The 20,945-nt window shown below is 39.6% G+C and overlaps 1 protein-coding gene across 3 annotated transcripts in view; it reads right to left on the bottom strand.

Annotated features, from left to right (window-relative positions):
• ADAMTS6 (ADAM metallopeptidase with thrombospondin type 1 motif 6) overlaps positions 1 to 20,704 on the bottom strand; it is a 151,757-nt gene extending 131,053 nt beyond the window's left edge. Inside the window, exons 1-7 of one of the 3 annotated variants that reach the window (XM_061475698.1) lie at positions 19,406 to 20,704; positions 15,551 to 15,957; positions 14,513 to 14,877; positions 7,063 to 7,231; positions 3,277 to 3,494; positions 2,681 to 2,764; positions 2,055 to 2,200 (exon numbers count right to left, since the gene is read on the bottom strand). In XM_061475698.1, the coding sequence (XP_061331682.1) occupies positions 2,055 to 2,200; positions 2,681 to 2,764; positions 3,277 to 3,494; positions 7,063 to 7,231; positions 14,513 to 14,877; positions 15,551 to 15,647 (1,079 nt within the window). In that variant the 5' untranslated portion in view covers positions 15,648 to 15,957; positions 19,406 to 20,704. The remainder of the gene's footprint in view (positions 1 to 2,054; positions 2,201 to 2,680; positions 2,765 to 3,276; positions 3,495 to 7,062; positions 7,232 to 14,512; positions 14,878 to 15,550; positions 15,958 to 19,405) is intronic. The other 2 variants (XM_061475700.1, XM_061475699.1) reach the window with 2 other exon arrangements.
• Between the last annotated feature and the right edge of the window lie 241 nt (positions 20,705 to 20,945).

The raw sequence follows: 20,945 nt of genomic DNA, 5'->3' as shown, positions 1-20,945 counted from the left end.
TTTTTATTGACTTCAAATATAGGTAAATACTTAGAAGTGTAAAGTTCTTAAAAGTAAACTTTGAACTTATCTTTATAATAGATATGTCCTCTATAATTATGTCCTTTTTAAAAGATAGCACAGAATCACAGAATGTTTTGGGCTGGAGAGGACCTTAAGATCATCTGATTCCAACACCCCTGTCATGGGCAGGGACACCTCACACTAGACCATGCTGCCCAAGGCCTTACACAAGTCTTAAAAAAACTGCAGCATACTTAAATGATTACTAGACATACAGAAGAATAAAATAATTCCTTAATATTTACTACTTCTTGCTGAAAAAAAAATAAAAATCTTAATTTTCAATGGGTATTATTCATATTCTCTGAAAACTTGCTCCTTTTGCAGTTTAAGGCCTGCAAGTTAGCACTGACTTAAGCCTTTGTCTAGAACACTGAACTGTTTATAACTATGCTGGGAACATCCTACCAGAACAGGGAAGCCAGTACAGAATATACAGTAATAAAACATATTAAAGCACAACAGTGAAAGAAAATAAACAACTGTACTTTGCAGTGGCAGAATAACACTAACAAAACGTCAGGTTATTCAGCCATAACAGTAAAATATAGTGTTGCCAACACAGTTTGCACATATATATTGGGGGGCTTCAACTGCCACATGCCAACATACCACCTATGGATTACGCTTTTTCACTGACTGCCTAAATTATGAAAGTGAGAGCTTGATGTGTATGTAGCACAGCTGTAAAGAAGTATTTAATTTCACGTGTGAGCAGCCCCAGCGAAGAAATTCCTTGTATGCAAAAAATGAAGCATAAATGAAGGTCTTTCTGAAAAAAATCAAGATCTTTGGATAGAACCATATTTTATTTTGAATTTCATTCTATTTGTTTCTATTAGAAACTTCAATATTATTTTCTAAAAATTCTTGGACTGTAACATCTCTCTATATCACTCTCGCATTTCATTATTTTAACTGGTACTATGTAGTATTAATGACCACATATAACAACTATATTTGAAATATGCATGCAAAAATACATACAAGTAATTACCTTTTTGTTCCTCTCAAAATTAATTGCCTTTATTTTCCTTTTTTCAAAGCAAAACCACAAAAAAACACCCATCCCCCCCCCAAAGAAAAAAAATTTAAAAAGCCACTTTTAGAGCTTTTGCACAAAATTCCAGAAAAGATCCATTATTCTAATCACTATTTAAAACTTTCTGCAGTGAACACAATGTTTCCACAAAAGGGTCACATTGTCCTGGAAAGCAGAAACTATTCTAAAAAGATGCTAATTTAAATATGCAGTGCTGCACCTGCTATTTAAACAAAACAGAAAAGAATAAATAGTATCCTTAAACAATGGGAAGCTGATCTCCTAATAAAGTATAGTTGCCTACCCATATCTGCAAAGGACAAACAGGAACACATTTATCAAGATTACGAGATTACAGTGCAAACTTTGCTGAACTGATCCCAGTAACAGTGGAATAGAAGCAGAAAAATGGGGATACATGCAGGCTTTGCAACTACCTGTTAAAACTGTCAGTTCTCATCTTAATTAAGCATTATAAATCAAAACAGCTACAATGCAGACTCTCACATTGCCTGAATCTGCAAGAACCTGTTTTTCAGCAGGAATACTGTTACAGCAGTTGAGGCTCTGGCTTGAAATTCTTACAAAAAGCATTACCTGTGGTTAACAAAACGTATTCCATGCTGTTTTGTTCTCCATAATCTTATGAATTCTTTTTAATTATGGAAGTATAAAATGTTCAATAGGATCCATCTGTTCTACTGGAATACTCTGCATTGGCAATTATGAATAATGAAACTTACTTTCCAAACTCTTTATCTACAGTTTAATAATCTGATATAGTTAAGACAAGCCACCTATTAGTTTTCCTCCTCTTAAGATTACCTACGAATTATATTATTTTACAACTAGCCTAGAGATATAGATAGATAGATAGATATGAGCTAAGAACAAGAAAGCTAGAGAAATAAAATAGAATAAAATAAACACAATACTTTAATGACCATACCTAGTAATAAGAACCGCATTATCATGGTGGGCAATCCCATTTTCTGGAATGGTGTTTCCATCACTTTGGTGAGAGAGAATGGATTTCTGCCACTTACAGAAGCTATCGAGGGACTTGTCTGCATGGTGGTTTATCTCCAAGTTTGGCTGCAATACAACATGCATACCAGAAATGTTCCAAACAAATTACTAAGGTCAGTTGTTAAGCCTTTTGAAAACTAAAATGGGACTATAATTAGAAGCAGTGGTTTCTCGGAATAAACTCTTCTTGCCAAATTTTATCTCTGTAAAATATGACCCCAAGTTCAGCTGTGTATTACCGAACAGTCATTGCTTCTGCTCCAATTTTAATGACTATGTCCATACAAAAAGAAAAAAAAAAATAAAAATAAAAAAATGGCATCCCCAAAAGTGTATTAATATTCACCTGAAGTAGAACAGATATCTGAGATGATACATGAAGAATATCCCTTCAAACTGTTTCATCTTGATTAAAGTAGTGAAAGATTACAAGATAGATTTTGTACTCCGATGCAGCCGTTTCAAGAAATAATTAAATGAAATCTATATTAAACAATAATGTAACTTTTATTTTAGGGATATAAAGCTTAATGGAACATCTCTTACCTGATCTTCAGTGAGGACAATTAAACGTGTCACTATAATATTCACAACGTTTCCTAGACTGGAATCACGATAAAGTTTGGCAACCTGACCTCCAGAAAATAAGAAAAGGCACAAAGTCAGACAAGAAACACTACTTGTTTCCTAAATAGTTAAAAATTAACCTATTTTCTCACTCAATGTAATTTCATAATGTTAATTATCAGCTGCATAATTTTGGACAAAAAAAAAGACCATTCACTGAAACAAACTTACTGGGTTACACTTTTCAATCGGAACTGTTTATACCTTGTTTCATAATTCATCCAGCACAAAGATCACCTAGACTTTTGACTTAAACAGAATATAAATGTATAATCTAAATGTAATCATATGAATCTAAAATTGAAGACAATAATTTAAAAATTATCAGTGTACTTCTTGACAGAAACAGTAGTGCATTTTTCCCACACTGCTAACATTTGCCATATTTAACTATTAATTCCTGAAAGCTGATATATTTGAAAGAATTATTCATGCCAATATACAAGTACCCTGCAGTTGCTTTATCATTTCAGTACATGCCTATTCATATGAACACACAGCGGGATGAAACTTACAATATTCATTACACTCAAAATGTAGTGTTCAATATCTTTGCGACCATGGTATCCCACCATCATTTTGTCTGCTACTACCAGCGTTTCCACAAACCGTTCAAGGCTTACTGATCTCTTCTGTCGACTATGACTACTTAACGTGTCGTTGACTGGAAGTGAAGTTGGAAAAGCAGATGCATCATTCATCCACCATGGTTTACCACTTCTTGTCAGGTCTTCTAGGAACCAAAATAATTAGACACCTCAGAGGGTCTCTAGTAAAACTCACTCAAATGCAGCTCATTTACATTGAGATTTCAATCTTCATGCTTCTAAAGAAATACTTCTTGAGGCAAAGCAAAATTAATTACATTTTTTTTACTGTAAAATACTTTAGGTAATAGAAAACCAACTTTGAGTTCTAATGTTCTCAGCTCTCCTTAACTTGACTTAGTATACTAAATTATCAATCTTCTAAAGGATCTGATTCTACATATCTATGTTAATACTAAAGATTAGTTGTAATTAACCACAAGCACACTTCAGAATTTTAAGGCTAAGAACAAGACAGCTATAACATTTGGAAAAAAAAACAAAAACAAAAACAAAAACAAACCATACTGGAAAACAAAAACTCAAGATCAAGGTAGAAAAAGTATCAAAACATACTAAGGAATTAAACACACAACACACTGATAAGACACTAAAAAAAAAAAAAAAGCTTTTTCTCTCCTCTGAAACTCTGCAATTATTAGGCAATTATGCTTACCTGCCTAATAGTTTTCAGGCCAAATCATTTTCTCTTCAGAAAGCTATCAGGCTATGTTTTATCTACCTTGTGAATTAACTATAATGGGAAGTTTAAAATGGCCTGACATGAGATAATTACTACAGTTATTTTTAATGCTCATTTTGATACAAACATGTTGATTCTTGTACTTGTTTCACATATATATATATACAGAAAAAATACTTCTTGCACTCAAGAGCCCGATTATTGAAAATCCAAAACAAACACTACAAACTTACTGTGAATCTGAATTCTTGTCATCAGGACAAAATTGAACCCACCTTTCCTTGCAAAACTGGCATTTTTCTGTGTATTAAATATCCCTTTTCCACAAAGACCCACATAGATCTAAATCTTAATTTTATTAAAGTATATTATTAGTCTGCTTTTACCTAAGTAGAGTTTCAAAATATCTGAGGAATTCTTGCTAGCTATGGATGAACATGAGAATGTTAACAGATCCATTTATAATTGTCTGAACTGTACTACTCAAGTGAGCAACTTCTGTGATGCAGCCTTACCGCTACTAAAACAGATTCAGCTAAGGATGAGTTAAGATAATACCAGTACCTTCCATGAAAAAGCAAGGCTTTCTGCAATTCAACCAAGCACGCTATTTTCAAAGAGCAATAACTACACATCAAAGAACATATGTTCAGGTCAAACCCAGGAATACAAAGCTTCAGCATTCCCACTGTTACAGCGTTTTGTAATTTCTGAGGACAGTGTTGCCTTTAAAAAGGTGCGCAATTTAGAAAAATAAAAAAATTAAAATAAACCTAGTAGTTGAAAACATACTGGTAACAAAATTGTTCTTATTCTGCAAGTATAATCCATTCTGCAGGTATGGCCTATTCTAAAAAAAAAGCATCAGCTATTAAAGCCTTGTTAAGGCTTCTAAAATGAATACTAAGCTTTTTTCCTAGTTTTCATGTCTATTGCAGGAAATTTGAAGTTGTTTTAATTGCCTAAAGATTTTTCATCTCACTTAAGCAAAAATAAACTATGTACTGCCAGAGGGCAGCTAGAGGTTTGCTACAACTGCATTTTAAAACACAAAATTGGACTGCTCAAAACTTTCAAAACCAGTCAAATGCCCTGAAGATTGCTGTAAACCTAGCTTGGGTCCTAGAGTCTGAAAGCTGTGAAACTGAAAATTGAGATTCGATTTTACTTTTTGGATGTTCTAGGGATGCTTTGGATGCAATGTCACTTCGGAATAAAGATGCACCAGTGCTCAGAAAACAAGTTTAAAAGGTTTTGGTACCCAGGAGGAGAACATTAAAATGACACATCATCTGGAAAATAAAACCTTGTCGTTTTGGAAAGAGCAAATTTTTTCAGAAATTTTCATGGAGTGAAAGTAGCATACAGGAACAAAAGGTAAAGGAATAACTGAGATGAACAAGCAAGATAGTAGGCCCAGAGCTGTAAAAAGTAGTGCTTTAGTATTTGAATAATTAAGTAATTCAGGATGTGACATATAAAAAACCTCAGGAAATGCACAGGAGCTTCCAAGAACAAAGGCAGCATCAAATAGTCAAAGAACTAAATGCTAAAGATTTCTGTACACTTCACAAAAAATGCACACAAGATGCATAGCTCCAATCAACCTATGATCCATACAACAGATGGAACAAGCACCAGAATGACTGAATGCAACCTGACCAAACCAGCTGACAGCACTTCATCATCACTTGAGGTAAGATGACTTCCTAAACACTGATCTTGAAGATGACATCTAACAGATGCAAACAGCCTTTTTTTTGCTGGAGAAATAATAATGCTAAAAATTACATCATCCCATGTTTCATAATCCCTCCACTTATTTCAAGAGTCTTAAGTGACAGCTTTCCCTACAATATGAACATACTTTAGTACTCTCACTTTACAACTGATTAGCAGACAGTAATAATTAGACTAGTTCTGCAATATCAGAAGTAGTAGATGGAATAATGTTTCCAAACTAAAACAAAAGTTACATACATAAAATCTGACATTCCCTAAACACAATTAACTGGAACACTCAGGAAAAAACTGTCTCCCAAGCATGGGCCTTTGTAGACTGTAAATTTAGTCAACTGGTGCTATTAAAAGTTACAACCTCCAAAAGAAGCTGAAGTAAGTTACATAAATGGACAGTGATACTATTTTATTGTAAAATTAGTATTTGTCAGCCTACATTGTGCGCTGAATCTCATGGAATACAACTGTCCGTGACTGATCTTCTAAGAACAAGCTATTTTTGAAATATAAATAAATTAGAAGGTTAGAACATTTTTCTACTATTCAAAAAAGCATTATTTTAATGCTCTAAAATAACTTGTCAGATTTACTCCATGCTGCCTTCAAGAAATTAGCATTCAGCTTCACTTTAATCAAGTGAAAACTGTGTCAAAGAGTACATGAAAAGTGTATTTGTTGAAGTTAAAACTGCTTCACAAGGAAAATACTTCTCAGTCAAAACTTTACAATCCTCCCTATAAGGCACCTGTAAATGGGATACCTGACTATTATGGAATCACGCTAACCCACTGAACCAAAAGCCATTATCAAAACACTGTAAGCCTCCATAAAAACTAAAGTTCCCATGTATTACTAATCAGAATACTAACACATTTACTGCATGTCCAGTTTTCTCAAATGAGAGAGAACACTTACTAAGCATTCAGCTGTAATACACAGTCAACCAATTACACTTTCTAGTTGTGCAAAAAGGTGTATTTATAGCACATTTTGAGGAAGCCTGTGCGCTGCTCATTACTACCATAGTACACAACACAGGCGTAAAACAAGGCTTCTTCCGCTATCTCAGTTTTCGAAAGCCACTCTACTCTAGATCTGAATTAAAAAAAAAAAAAGGGCAAACTCACGTTTCAGCAGGGCACACTGCATCACCCAAAACGAGGATTCCCATTGCTACATTCTCCACTGTGTCTTACATGTAAACCAAACAAGATTTTAAAATACATTTTAAGTTATAATTTTTTAAATGAATGACACTAATATTCATTTACCTGAGACTCCACAATGACTGTGATCATAGAGATGCTGCTGGTGCATGGTAGATTTTTTGTATATAACATGAAGATGACCATTCTCATAATTAAAGTTACTAGAATCTTCTGTTACATTCCTCAAAGGCTCAATAAAATACTCTTCATCTTCTGTAGCAATCACTCCATGCTTAAAGAAGAAAATAAACACTTGAAAGACAGTACAGAACTCCTACTGAAAGCTTAACTTTAAAAAACATTTGACAATCATCTATCTCTGAAGAAATCCAGAACTGTAAGCCAACACAGAAATCAATGCATTCTCACTGATTTTAGTGGGAACACAATTAAGCACCTATAAGCAACACGATCAGAAAAGAATAAAAATATCATTGCCTGATTTCTGCAGTTCTTTCCCATCATTTTTGGTGGATGCTGTAAAAAAGCAAGGGATATTCTTGGTAAACGACAAATAATTTCTTCAGAGATGTTCCAAAACTACTATTCATATCCATTAAAATGCCAAGCCAAAATGGCCTTGCTCAAATGGCAAGACCAATTTCCCTCTATGACGCACGGGTCAATGCTTAAAGCCACATACTGCATCAAAGCAAAACTGCACAAAGGATTAATTTTAGAACATATACTCAAGGAAACCATTCAGCATTTTACATCCAAATGTTTAATTCCCAAAACGCGCTAGTTATTAAAATCAAATTTATTAATACTAACCCAGGATACGCTGTCTACGAAGCACTTATTCCTTCAAAAGTCTTGCCACAAATCTGGCAAATCCAAGTTGCTGCAGACTGTGCACTAGACCTCATTCTCCATAACAAATGAAGATTTTTTTCCTCATATTGCAGTTCAGAATAGTAGATACTCTATTCTCATAACTTCCACATTTGTGAACTCAGCTTCTTCCAAACAGGAAGTGGTTTATGGAAGAAAGAGGAGATTTCAGGCCAACTATGCAATTTCCTGAAACTTCAGCAATTAAAACAGAACTTCAGCAGAAAATCCAGTTTGGAGATGCTTGTGGATATAGAAAGACTGTGGAATAAGCACTGACAGACTTCTACACCCATATTTGTTGAATAAAAAGTTCTGGTACCTATACCTAGAAAATTCTGAATGTATGAACTTTCTACAATGCAAGAGCTACTCATCAGGTAGGAGAGTGGAAGCGGGAACTTCTGCATTCACACCCTGGTTTGATGAATCACATATTTCTACCACACCTTTGATCTATAAAGTACTATGCATGAACCTTTTTTAAAGGGCTTTTTTCCTCCAATGAGACTCCTATGATCAGCCATAAGGCCACTTGCTACATTATCTGCCCTCAAAATCCTAAAGCTGCTTCCAAGATGAGGGCTTGCCAGCGTACTTGTAGTCAAAGCTCTTGTTCCTGCTGCTGTTTTGTACATCAAATGCCTCCTGTTCTTCACTCCAGGAATAACCAGGTTTCAGTAACAACATCTAACTTAACACAAAGAATACTGTATAACACATCAGAAAGAACAGTGTTTTCCAAATATAACCCTATTACCAGTTTCAAAAATATGTGTATGAACACCCTGCAGCTTTCAATTACACATTCCTTGCATAGACTATGTATAGTGACTATAACAGTAATTGTTCCTCTTCAGTGGCATTTTTCATTATGAACTCAATTATTTTCTCAAGCAGGTAACATCAGCACCTATATTAATCTGGAAGATGCTGGTATCAAATTCCTCTCACAATGTCTTTTTGTTACTTAAAGTCTTAGATTTTACTAGAAAATAAATCATTTACTAGCACACTGCTGCTTAAATAATATTGAAAATATAAACCAAATTGTAGCTTGGTTTGCCAGATGTGCAGAAAGAACCTTGACAGTCTGGACTGCATCCAGTCTGGATGTCAGACATCTGGGTTCAAGCGAATCCTGAGCCATTATAAGCTCTGTTATGTTCCCATAGGAAAAGAGTCCCGCAGAGTGGTTCTGGCCAACACCATCAGGCTGTCTGCTTTATGCCAAGCCTGAGAGGCCAGAGGTACCATCCAACCTGTGGCTCTGTCTCTGCAACAGGGTAGGTCTGAAACTAAAGCTGACTACTCTGAAGCATACATTCTTCATGTCTGTATTCAAGTCCAGCAAGGTTAACAAGTCTAAGCATGAATGAGATTTATATCAGAAACTGATAGCTTTATGCAGCGAGATGACCTCAGTGGGAGTCAGTTCAGATGCCATAAATGACACTTAATTGCAGCATTAATCCTCTATGCAAATCGTGCATTTGCAAGAGCAAATACACAAAAAACTATTATTAATGTCTGCAAACTATGATCCTTCATTCAGGTACTGGCAGTGAAAAAGGTTAGAAGAGTATCACTAATTTTCCCTATGCCTAGTTGACATCTGATCTCATCTGCCCAAGCGCTATGGTGGTTTGTGATTTTAATAACGTTTAGCTAAGAACAGCAAATAAATTTTCCTTTACACCTACCACCAGGTATTCAGAACATGTATGAAGACAGTTGCTGCAGCTAGCCAAATGGTTTGATAAATGTTGGAAATGAACTTGCTCTGCATATGCCCTTCATATAAACCAGGTTTAAAATGGTATACATGTACCAAACATACTAATTTTGCTTGCAAACAAAAACATTCTTCCTGCATTAACCTGATGCAAGTGGTCTTGTTGGATTGCAGCAACTAATTTTTAAGAAGCACTCCTAATCCTGTACATAAAAAGTATCTATGTCAGTGACAACCAGCACTTATTCTAACTACAAATTTAGAAAATTCATTTGGCTAGAGATACTTCAATTGTATATGCATTCAGCAATGCCTAATCAATAGTGGGAATTATGCTATTATATCCAAAACAACATTATAAACACCATTTTTAGCTTATAATCTACCAGAGCAGTATAGAATTTCAGTTGAAACAGATGACTGAAATAATGCCCTTTTAGAGCATTAAAAGGATTTTTTCTTTTTTACTTTTGTTACTAGTTTTGGACAGTTTGTAAATTAAACTTCTGCTCCAAAACATAAGAAATACCATTAAAACAGAAGAATGACCAGCAAAAGGTTTTTACAAAATGCCATGAATTTAAGAAACAAACTGAATGCCCCAAGTTGCTACAAGTAACATTCCCAAGATTATTATCTAAAACAGATTGTTTGAGGTCCTGTGTTATCCAATCCCACTATAGTCTGCCAACTCCTGCTAACATATATAAGGTCTGGTTCCAGCAGTTTGACATGCTTAGGCAAATCTGTGAATCCACACGGAGTTCCCCTGAATTTGTGAAAAGGAATCTTTTTCTGTTAGGCTGTCCAGATGGGGCCTTAACCTTCTTCAGATGGGGAATGTCCATCAGTCGCAGAAGCAAAGTGCATTATGAAGGACAAGTAAATGTGTGTCTTTTCCAGACAGCACTACTGTTTCACAATTTCTCCATGCCTTAAACATTTCTAGACTTTATGCTTTACCCATTGTTAATATAAAGGAGTAGTAATGGAAACATCTGAAAACATGTCTATGTTGTTCAGCATGTCTACAGCTGGCTATACACTGCCAGCTGAGGAAAAAGACTGCATTAGGTTACTGCGCTCTTGAAGACAAAAAAAAAAAAAAAAAAAAAAATCAATAATCAATAATCTGGCCTGAGACAGTGTATCATGGAATCTAATGAGACACCTTAAACTAGAACAGTGACAGTTTATATATAATTTTCTGAATACTATGTCTACACTGCAAATACATCCTAGTACCAGAGAGCTCCAAATACCCTGATCGAGAACACCAAATCTTTACAAAGACTAGAAATTTCAACATAATTTCTAATTTTTATAAATTACTGTACATATGACTCAAAAATGCCATATTATATTCAATTTATAATCTATGAAAGGAGATGAAGTTGGACCAGATGCTGGGGAGGGACTCGTCATAGGGACTGTAGTTATACAAGGAATAATGGGTTAAAACTTAAACGGGAAGTTTAGATTGGATATAAGGAAGAAGTTCTTTACTGTAAGGCTGGTGAGGCACTGGAATGGGTTGCCCAAGGAAGCTGTGAATACTCCATCCCTGGCCAGGCTGGGCAGCACCTTGGGTGACATGGTTTAGTGCAAGGTGTCTCTGCCCATGGCAGGGGGGTTGGAACTGGATGATCTTAAGGTCCTTTCCAACCCTAACTATTCTACGATTCTAATTCCTGTTCAGATGATCCCTGAGGTCCCCTCCACCCTCATGCTCAATGAATCTATTACTTCTTCATGGTAGAATGAGCTCTCAAGTATGCTAATTTAAGAAGAATATGAGTAATTTATACATAAATAAATTTAAGAAAACGTGAAACAAATGTAAATCTTCCAGTAAAGTAATTCCTCCCTTAACCAAGTACAGTCATGCTTTTTGCCACATCCTACTTCTTGTGCTTTATCGTTTCTGTTTGGATAGACATCTGTGCTACCCACCATGAATGTTATTTAGTGTATGGAATTTCACATGCCATGGAAATACCTAGGTTTTTCCATTATCCTTGGAATCATAGTAACCTCAAAATGTGATTTAAATTCTCACACACCTTCCTAGTAATCATCGCTTTCTGCACATTTTAAACTATTTCTCACTGCTGGGCTTTTCAGCTCAAAATGAGAACAGCCACTACCGCAGAAAACTTGTTTAAGCACTCACTTAAGAGCTTTGACACTAGGCAAAGGACAGAGGTGGGTCAGAATGCAAAAAAGTTTGATTTCTGGTCAATTCCACTACTATGAGCTCCAAAGCTTTTCTTCTTCAAGACTTGGTATCCTCAGAATTAGACAGTCTTCTCTCCCTTGAGGTGAAGCTCTCTCTTCAGCTAATCTAATACCATTTCTTCTGTCCTTTCCTTCAGGATGACATACTCAGCTTCAGCAATGCCTCAGGCTTGCTGCTTTGCACCCAACATCCAAAGGCCCTAAATGCTGCTCATTGCAGGCTCTTTCATGAGAAGGCCAAACCTGCAATCCATCCACAAACGTAACATACACTAAATACGAGTTTAGAAGCCAGCAAGCCTGCCGGACAAGACCTTCAATTTCCTCACATGACTGCTCACTGGATTACAGAGCTTTCCTCAGAACTTCAGACAATTTATAGCATAATCAGGGCCCCGCAGATGGAAATTGCTGGAATGAAACTTCAGTAAGCAGCAGCCTGTAATTCTGGGGCACTTGGTAATGAGAAACATAGAGGGAGAGGCTGAAGCAGAAAACAGTGAAGTGAAATGACTGCTTATCACTTTAATTATAACTCCACTGACAGAAAGCCCTCCTTGCACTGGAACTCACCTCAGATACAAGTATTCTTCAAAGTCATACTATTTACATTAATTAGAACATGGTCTCACCTGACCACCCTGAATAACTAAATAGAGTTAACACAAAACATTGACTGTGGGGAAGAAATCTGACTCATTTGGTAATCCTGAAGTCTAACAAGACAACAGGAACAAATGGAATGCTTAAATTGGGCTTGTGAGCAACACTCACTGTTAAACATTACTCCATGGTTTAAACTTAAAATCACTTGCTTTGAGACAGATGTCAATCAAGGACTATACAGAATGCGACTGGCAGTTTCTTACAGACCAATACTCAGTCTGGAAAATACAACAAATGCCTTAAGCATGACATCTTCTGAACTATCACCAATTCTAAAACAAATAATATTGTCTCCGATATTTACTGCTAATTGCTTTATTAAATATGTTCTAACCCGCAGCTCTATAACAAAATATTTCTCAGTGGGAATCATCATTTAAAAATAACTGTAATGGATTTATCTGAATGGAGTGGTAACTCCCACACTCAGTTACCAAGAAGGCCCTGCCAACACTGGGTGACAGAGGTGTTTCTATACGGTAGGGGATGACACTAAGTCGAGCCTACCATTGCACCCCTTTGCAGGCGTTCTTGGCTCACTCCCCAGCCAGCGTCAGAGGGGAACTGAAAGGGGAGCACCATGGCAGGTGCATGACTGTAGGCTACAAGGGAGTCAACCACTCTGTGCCTCAGCAGGCAGAAACTCTGGAGATTAAAAGATGCTGCATGCATCTGTGTAAGAAGCTAGTCCTGAAAGCAGGGATTTGGTCTCCATATCACATTTAGCTGCAATAAGCCCAAAAGCAAAATGACTGAATCTATTACTTTAAGAGCTTAAATAACTGTGACAAAGAGTTGTTATATGTGAACTGCAAAACCAAAGTGAAATTGCACTAAATTTAGACTTGCATATCTGCATTAACGAAACTCTCATACCGCACTCAGTGGAACATCATTTTAACTACATTTCTCAGAAAGTGTTCACTCAACCCTGGAAATCCCCATTAAATCCTTTTTCCTCGAGAGTACTCCAAATGTTAACTGGACTGAATCAGGGATACCACAAGTAGCTGGATGTAACGCAACCTATCTAGGTTTGAAGCAGCTGGCTTTTATGTGTAAATAACATACCAAGATACACTACCCAATAGCATTTCCAAGGATAAACAGGAATTAGTATAGCAAGTCTACGAAATCTTTATTTTTTTCCTTAGCAATTAGTTAGATCTGACTATTCCTAATGAAAGGATTGACCAGTGCTCTACTATAATTAAAACAGAATGAATAACTGTTATACATACATTCATTTTTACTAGAGAAATTACTGGCTCTTGATTTAGTATTTCCTAGTCATGCTCTTCTATTTCAATACTTTGTTACCCAATATTTTAAAGTTTTTTGCATTTGATTTCTAATTTCTGTTGGGAATAAACAGAGTTTTACTCCCTGCAAGACCCCATGATCCAGAGATGAACAGTGAAACAAGAATGAAAGAGATGAGAATTTCTAGTCCCAGTTTTAAATACAACTGCTTACAATTTGTAAACAAAGTATTTCTAAAGAAGGTAAATAATTACTTTCCGATGCTAGTACTTGCAAAGTACCTACTCTCTTCTTCACTCCTTGAATTTATAGCAATGACAACTTCCACCGCAAGCAATTTCTCTTCTCTGTTATTTACTCTAGGTTTCTCAAAGACAACAAGCAGGTGTTTAGTTCAATCAATGTCTTTGCAGAGAGATTTGGCATCCTAAAGGATACACTATTTCCTCCTTCCCACCCTTTGATCTTGCAACACTTTTATAACCTGTAAGGATCCCAGCACAGACCTTATGTCACAGCCCTAGTGCAGACACTGTAACACTGAAAACTTTGACTGTTAAAGGACTACAGAATTGGGTCTTAGTACCTAAAATTAAGCTTGAAAAACTGATGGCTACTTTTCCCCAGGACCCAGATAAGGTTTTAGAGGATTTCTGCATCCTTCTGTCTCCTTCTTGCAGGGACTCGGAAAACTGAAAAATATGCCAAGTAAGTTGTTATTCTGTAACTTGAAAGGGACAAACACACTATTATATAGAACATGTAATGTGCACTTACCAGACCATTGCAGTTGCTTAAGGCCACTTTAGTTGTACTGTGTTGGTCTTGCAAATATCCTGTGTAGTAACAGTGGTCTAAAAAATCGTGCTTCCATTGCGGTCCATCTTTCCCCCAGTATTCTACTGTAAAATGTCTGGACACCAAATCTGTGTTGAGAGTCAGGTTTAAATGAAAGTGCTTCCCATAGGCAGAAAGTTTAAAAAATAATTTAGATGCTGCCAGTTCTTGGTCATAAGGGTCTGTACTCCTCCTCCTTCTTGAGGGTTTATCATTTTTCACAGTAAAGCTGAGGAAGGCTCCATCCTGATCAACCCTTATTGGGACTGTTAGTTGGTAATGTTCAAGGTAAGACAGGAATTCCTCTTTGTAATCACAAGGTAAGACAGTCCAAGGAGTGGGCATAGAAGAGAAGAAAATATAACAGTGGTATCATAAGCATAAGCCATACTTGGTTATATCTTATCATCCTCACGAGTAAAAGTAATTTTTGTCATTCTTTTAAATGCAAGATGCAGCATTTTACTAAATAAATATTTTTTTTTCTTTTTAAGTCAAGAAAATGTGTTCAGTTTCCTATTTATTTGATATCACTGGAAATAACATGAGTTCTTAACTAAATATCTTTTCCTATTTACCCAAAATACATAAATATTTGGGCCTAAATTCTAACCTAAAAACATGTAAAAACATGTAAACAGCTCTTCATTTTATTAAAAAACTACACATGCTAATGGATCAACATAAGACTAGATCCTCACTTAATAGTTTAAAAATATGTTAGTATTATGGCAAGTCTCTAAACTACTATCAAGTACAACATTTTACTGGATTTAATTTGCAAGGCTTTCCTACAGTTAAAACCAGAAAGAAATTAAAATTAAAAATTTAATCAGATTTGCTGCATATAAAATTCCATGATAAACCTAAGAGCAGAGCCCATATGATCTCATGAATGATATAAACATGGTTTAGAAAATACTACCCACATGCAATGCAAGAACAGATGCTTCTTATGAACTAGAGGTTGAACCCTACCTTGAGAACTATATGAAAGCTTGTTGTCACTGTGAAATTCCGATGAAACCATGACTAGGCTCAAAATCCATGTCCACATCTTCCAAAAGATTTCCATAATTTAGGAAAAAAAAAAAAACAAAAACAGAAAGCACCTTTTTTTATTTTTTTTTTTTTTCTCTTCAGGGAGCTACCCACGTGCTACAGAGTTAACTCCACTCCAGAATCACACCATAACAGGTCAGGTACATTTATCTTATATTACTTCAAATTAATTATTGGATATTCCACCTTTTGACAGGTATCCTTTTCCAACAACCTGTACTTTCTTCTATATCTGCAGTCATTTTCTCAATTCAGAATAAGTATTTGTAAGATTCCTTAAGATATCAAACTGGACAGTTAATGAACTTGTTCCATTTCTTTTCCTGAAAAGAAAAAAAAAAAAAGAAAAAAAAAAAGGAAAGGAAGAAAGAAAGAAAATTACTCAAATAAGTCAAGGCAAATTCTTTTTACTAAAACAGATCTATATTACAAAACACAAAGCCACTACAGTGAACAGGCAAGGCACTATTTTGAAACAACAGTCAATCATTATTACTCATGGTCCAAGGTCACAATCTTACAAAAACTATGAATTACTATTAACCTTGAGCAGCAGAGCTATTCCGCTTAAGGTGTACACATTGACTTTGTATTAAATAGGCATAAGGAGTCATAAAATTAAGGTTTCTTGCTGCTGAAATGCTGTGTTCAGACTTGTTCCAGGTATAATCAATGCTGTGCACTCATTGATTTCAGCGGTGAATAACTATACCATATACACTGGTTGACAAAGTAAGAACCTGGGAAAGAATCCAGAGTACAGTTATCTGATCTTTCTGCAGCATGTATTTTGTTATTACTTGGGCCTGGGTTCTGCTTATGCAGGCAAAATTCTCATTCTCTTAAATGGAAATGCTGCACATTCTAATACCAAAGATCACATTTCAGTATCTGAAGCTATCCATCACACACATTCTAATTTTTCACGTATTTGTTGTCAAAAAAGTTTTGTGAATATCTTACAAATTTTGAAGAGACATAATCAACCCTATACTCTTCGGCTACAGTAGTACACTACATAACATGCCTTACTCCTAATTTGCAAATGTCCAGTTTCAAATTCCCGTCACTGAATCTTGCTTTACCCCAGCTGCTAACGAGCTGCTTTCTTCTCCTTGCATGGGTAGTTATAATCTGATATAAGCACCTCTGTACACTTCTTGATACGCAGCTCAAAGTATTGGGTTTACCTCACTCTGTTCAATCCAGTTTCCAGATGTCTAAATACTTCTGCAGTTATTTTCTGAATCCTTTCCAATTAATCAGCATCCCTTTCCATGCACAGACACCAGAACTGGACACTGCAGACCAGTAATGACTGGTTACTGCCAGATATAGAGGTAACATTGTCCCATAGCTTTTACTTCACCGAAAAAAATCATAACATGGAGCTCGCGTTCAGCCTAACAGGCTGATAATAAGTTATTCTAACATTAAGATCTCCCAAAACTGTAGTACCTAAAGAGCCAGGTAGCTCAGAATACCAGATGTGAATTAGTGTCCATTATTCCGACACCCAATGCCCACATGGTGGGTGTTGGTCAACAGTGTCCAACAGTCACCCTCTGTCTACTGTTGTTGCAGATGTCTGTCTGAAATGGTGTCCCACATTCCAAGCTTCTCACAAGAAAAAACTCTTTTAATCTTAGGCTTTCTGGAAACTTTAGCAAAGGTTTTAACCTCCTTTCCAAAAGTATTATAGCCAACTTGAGCAGTGATACAGGCAGACTACACATAGCTACACTAATGCTCTGAATTAAGGAGCAGTCAGAGACATGAAGAATGAAACACTCAGGCAACTCCAGAAACAGTACTTTTAGTGTGAAGTTTGAGGTAAGCACATATTCAGTATTCCACTTTTAATTGTTGAAAAAATGGCACATTCGGTCATCATCAAGGTTACAGTAAAAAACCTTTCCTCCATCTCATGGCTGAACTACACATTCACCAACCTGTCAGGGCAGGTGTGGCTCCATGTCCTGAACCATCATCTAAAACCACAAATGCTGCCTAACTATAAATCACAAGCAGCAAAGAAGAAGCATAAGATGCTTTTTGGAATCTAGGGTGCCGATGACAAAGCCGTGTGGTACTGCCATTTCTGCGGAGGCACTGACAAGATTGGCAGTCCTGTCACCAGTACCAGGAGCTTCCCACCCACTGAAACTCAGCGAGTAGAAAAAGGGCATAAACACATACCAGGAGACTTTGGGGCAGAGACCGGGCTATGAGGAGGTGACTTCCCAAACTGCTCAGACCAAGTCACCTCTGGGTTGCATGGGGAGCCTCCATCCACCCAAAGGCACCTTTGGGCAGCTAAAGCACCTCTTAAACTGAAATAGCTCAAGTTGTAGGACAGGCAAGCTATCAGGAGACCATTAATCCAAGAGCATCCCCACACGTGCCTACAGTGCCACACACCCATGGGGACTGCCATGGCTCCGAGGTCTCCACATCCGGGTCGCTCACCACAGAACCGTCAGGCTCCAGCGCGCTTCGAGGCGGCAGCAGCAGGGAGGTCTCCCGGTCGCAGGCGAACTGCCGAAATAACGCGACACCACCGCGCCGGATGGCAGAGACCAACCGGGGGTGACGCTTCGCGGCGGAATGGAAGGGTCGAACTAGGCGGCGAGGGGGAAATAGCCCCGCTCCCGGCGGGCGAAGGGCGGCGAGGTCACCACGCCTCCACCGGCTGTTTTCCCCGCCGTCGCCCTGAGGTGCCCGCCGCCCTCCCGCCCTCTCCAGCCCCGGCGGGCGGCGGGGACCGCCGCGGTGAGGGGAGGCGCGGCCAGGGCCGGCCGTCCCGCCGCGCCGGCAGTACGAGTGGTTGCTACGGAAATGATGAGGGAGGGCGGGAGGGGACGGGGCGGGGGGCGGGCGGCATCAATCACACAAATTCAATTACAGGTATCGGGACTGGCCCTGAAAAGCGTCGCAGGGCTTCAAAAGCCGGGGATTAGCCGTGCCCCCGGGAGCTCCCTAGGCGAAAACAGCGGCGCGCAGCCCGCACCGTGAACAGCTTGGTGAGAAGAGACGGGGGCCGGGGGGCGGCGCGGAGCGGGACACGTACAAAGGGGACGGACACATCCTTCCTCCCCGGGAATGAGCCAGAAGCCCAGGCGTGAGGAGCAGAACTGCCGCTGTGCAAGCCCTGATGTGCAGCGGGGCCGGCCGGCTGGCCCCCGGGGCAATGGGGTCGCGAACGACACACCCCGCCCCACTGACTCCTGCTGTCGAGGAGTGAGGAGAGTATGCAAAGAAAGCACACACACACACACCCCCCCCCCCCCAAAAAAAAGTCGACAGACTGGAAAATATACACGGCTACACACACAGCCCAACACGTATACAGACGCGTACTACACGCGTCTGCACGCACATGAAGTAAAACAAACTAACAAACTAGTATTAAATCAAGTTGGAGGTCCCCAGACACATTATTCCTCAAAGAAAATCCAGAAGGAAAAAAAAAGAAAAAGCCCTCCTCCCTAGGGAGGCTGAAGGGAAGAGTCTGGTTGCTGCGGTGGAGTTGATCCTAGTTAACTTTCAGCAGCCCATTTCCAGACAGCAGCGCTGAATCTATTTGGATAAAACGCGTGTGACCCAGACACTTGGCGTTTGGCCCAAACGCGTTGCACCGGCAGCCCAAATAAAAACAAGAGTCTGACTCTCCCTCCCTCCCTCCTCTCTCTTCTCTCTTGTACAACAATGAAAGAAAATCCCGAAGACAAAACCCGCACACGCATTGCCAGGGAGCGAAAGCCCACTTACCTCCTACCACCAGACAAAGTCCCTATGAGCCCCGGGCCGCGGCGCAGACAGGCACACACGGACAAACGCGCCTCCGCGGGATTGGAAGTCTGGCAAATCCTAAGCGGCTCGAAGTAAATCAAAACCACACGCTTCCATCTTCCTGACGAGCCCGGCGAGAGCCCGGCATCCCCGCCGGCACCGGGCTGCGGGACGGCAGCGGCGCCGCCCCCACCACCACCACCACCCCCCCCCCCCCCGCCCCGGCACGGAACGTGCACTTGTCTGACCACTGCAGAGGACGGCGGGACCGAGCGCGGAGACACCCCAAGCAGCGGCGGCGAGTCGTCCTCGGGGCTTGGGGGCTCCTCTGGGGTTCATCTGTTGCTTGGTTCTCGGTTGGGATCCCCCCGTCCGCCCCCTCTACCAACAGCTCAGTATCAAAAGTGTGAAAAAAAAAAAAATATGTAAAAAAGTTGCACTGAGACCGTTCTCATAAATCACTGCTCGTTACGGGTGAAAATCCTTGCACCCGCTTCCCCCATCAGAGACTTCTCTCTGAAATTACTCCAAATGCACCTCACCTAATACTATATAAATCTCCCCCCGCTCCCTAAAGCCCTGCACGCACCATCGCTCAGGACACAAGAAAAGCAAAAAGTTTCATTGAATATCGTGAAATCTTCCTTACCGTTTTCATCTTCAATTTCAGATAAAAAGTAAGTTTCAAACAATGGGGATTGCACAGGACGGTTCCCGTATTCCTCTCTGCTTTTCCCCCTCTGTGCAAGCAACCATCAGGGCTTTATTCTCCAACTGAGTAAGATTCGCTAGCCTTCCTTCCTAAAAGGGTTTTAGAAAACGGGCTGGCTTGGCAAGAGGAAGGATGCCATCAATTCACCCAACCTATCACCCTGCATATTTTGTCTTTCCAACAAAAAAAAAGGGGGGGGGGGAAGAAAGGAAGGAAAAACAGGCTTATATTGGGGTGGGGGTGGGTGCCCTCCTCTTCAGCAGCCTCCTCTGTGCAAAATACCATGTGAATATCATCTGAGTTACGGGGGGAGAGGGGGGAGCGAGAGACAGAGCGGGGGGGGGGGGGAGAGTGGGGTGGGTAGAGGAGGAGAGAGGAGGCAGACAGAGCAGGGAGGGCTCAGGAAGGTTTGGTTGAAGTAGCCTCAGACCTCCTCCAGCTGAGGCCGCCGGCCAAGCTAAGCGCGGCAGCAGCAGGGAGCTTGGCAGCCTCGCCCGGGGGACGGCGCGGAGAACGCTGACGTCAGCCGCAGATGTGCCCCGGGACGGCGGCACAGCCGCTGCGCATGCGCGCCATGTCACGTGGCGGCGAGGGTGGGGGACAGGGGTACAGCCGGGGTAACGAGAACCGGCCGGGGGTGGGAGGTGGGGAGTGGGGTTACGGCCTTGGTGCAGCCGCTTTGCCCGGTGCATGCTGGAGGGGAGTCCAGCCTGGCCGTGGAGAGCTGACGGGGCGGCCTTGCCGCCGCAGCAGCGGCCTCACCTCAAGTGTGCAGGCAGCGGCCGGCGGGCCCGGGCGGTCTCTCCC

Source organism: Pezoporus flaviventris, unplaced genomic scaffold (genome assembly GCF_033815535.1).
Source record: "Pezoporus flaviventris isolate CSIRO_AGI_PZ_B2104156 unplaced genomic scaffold, CSIRO_AGI_Pfla_v1 ptg000089l, whole genome shotgun sequence".
Taxonomy (NCBI): Eukaryota; Metazoa; Chordata; class Aves; order Psittaciformes; family Psittacidae; genus Pezoporus; species Pezoporus flaviventris.
Note: the sequence above shows the minus strand (reverse complement) of the source record. Positions and strands in the feature narration are given on the sequence as shown.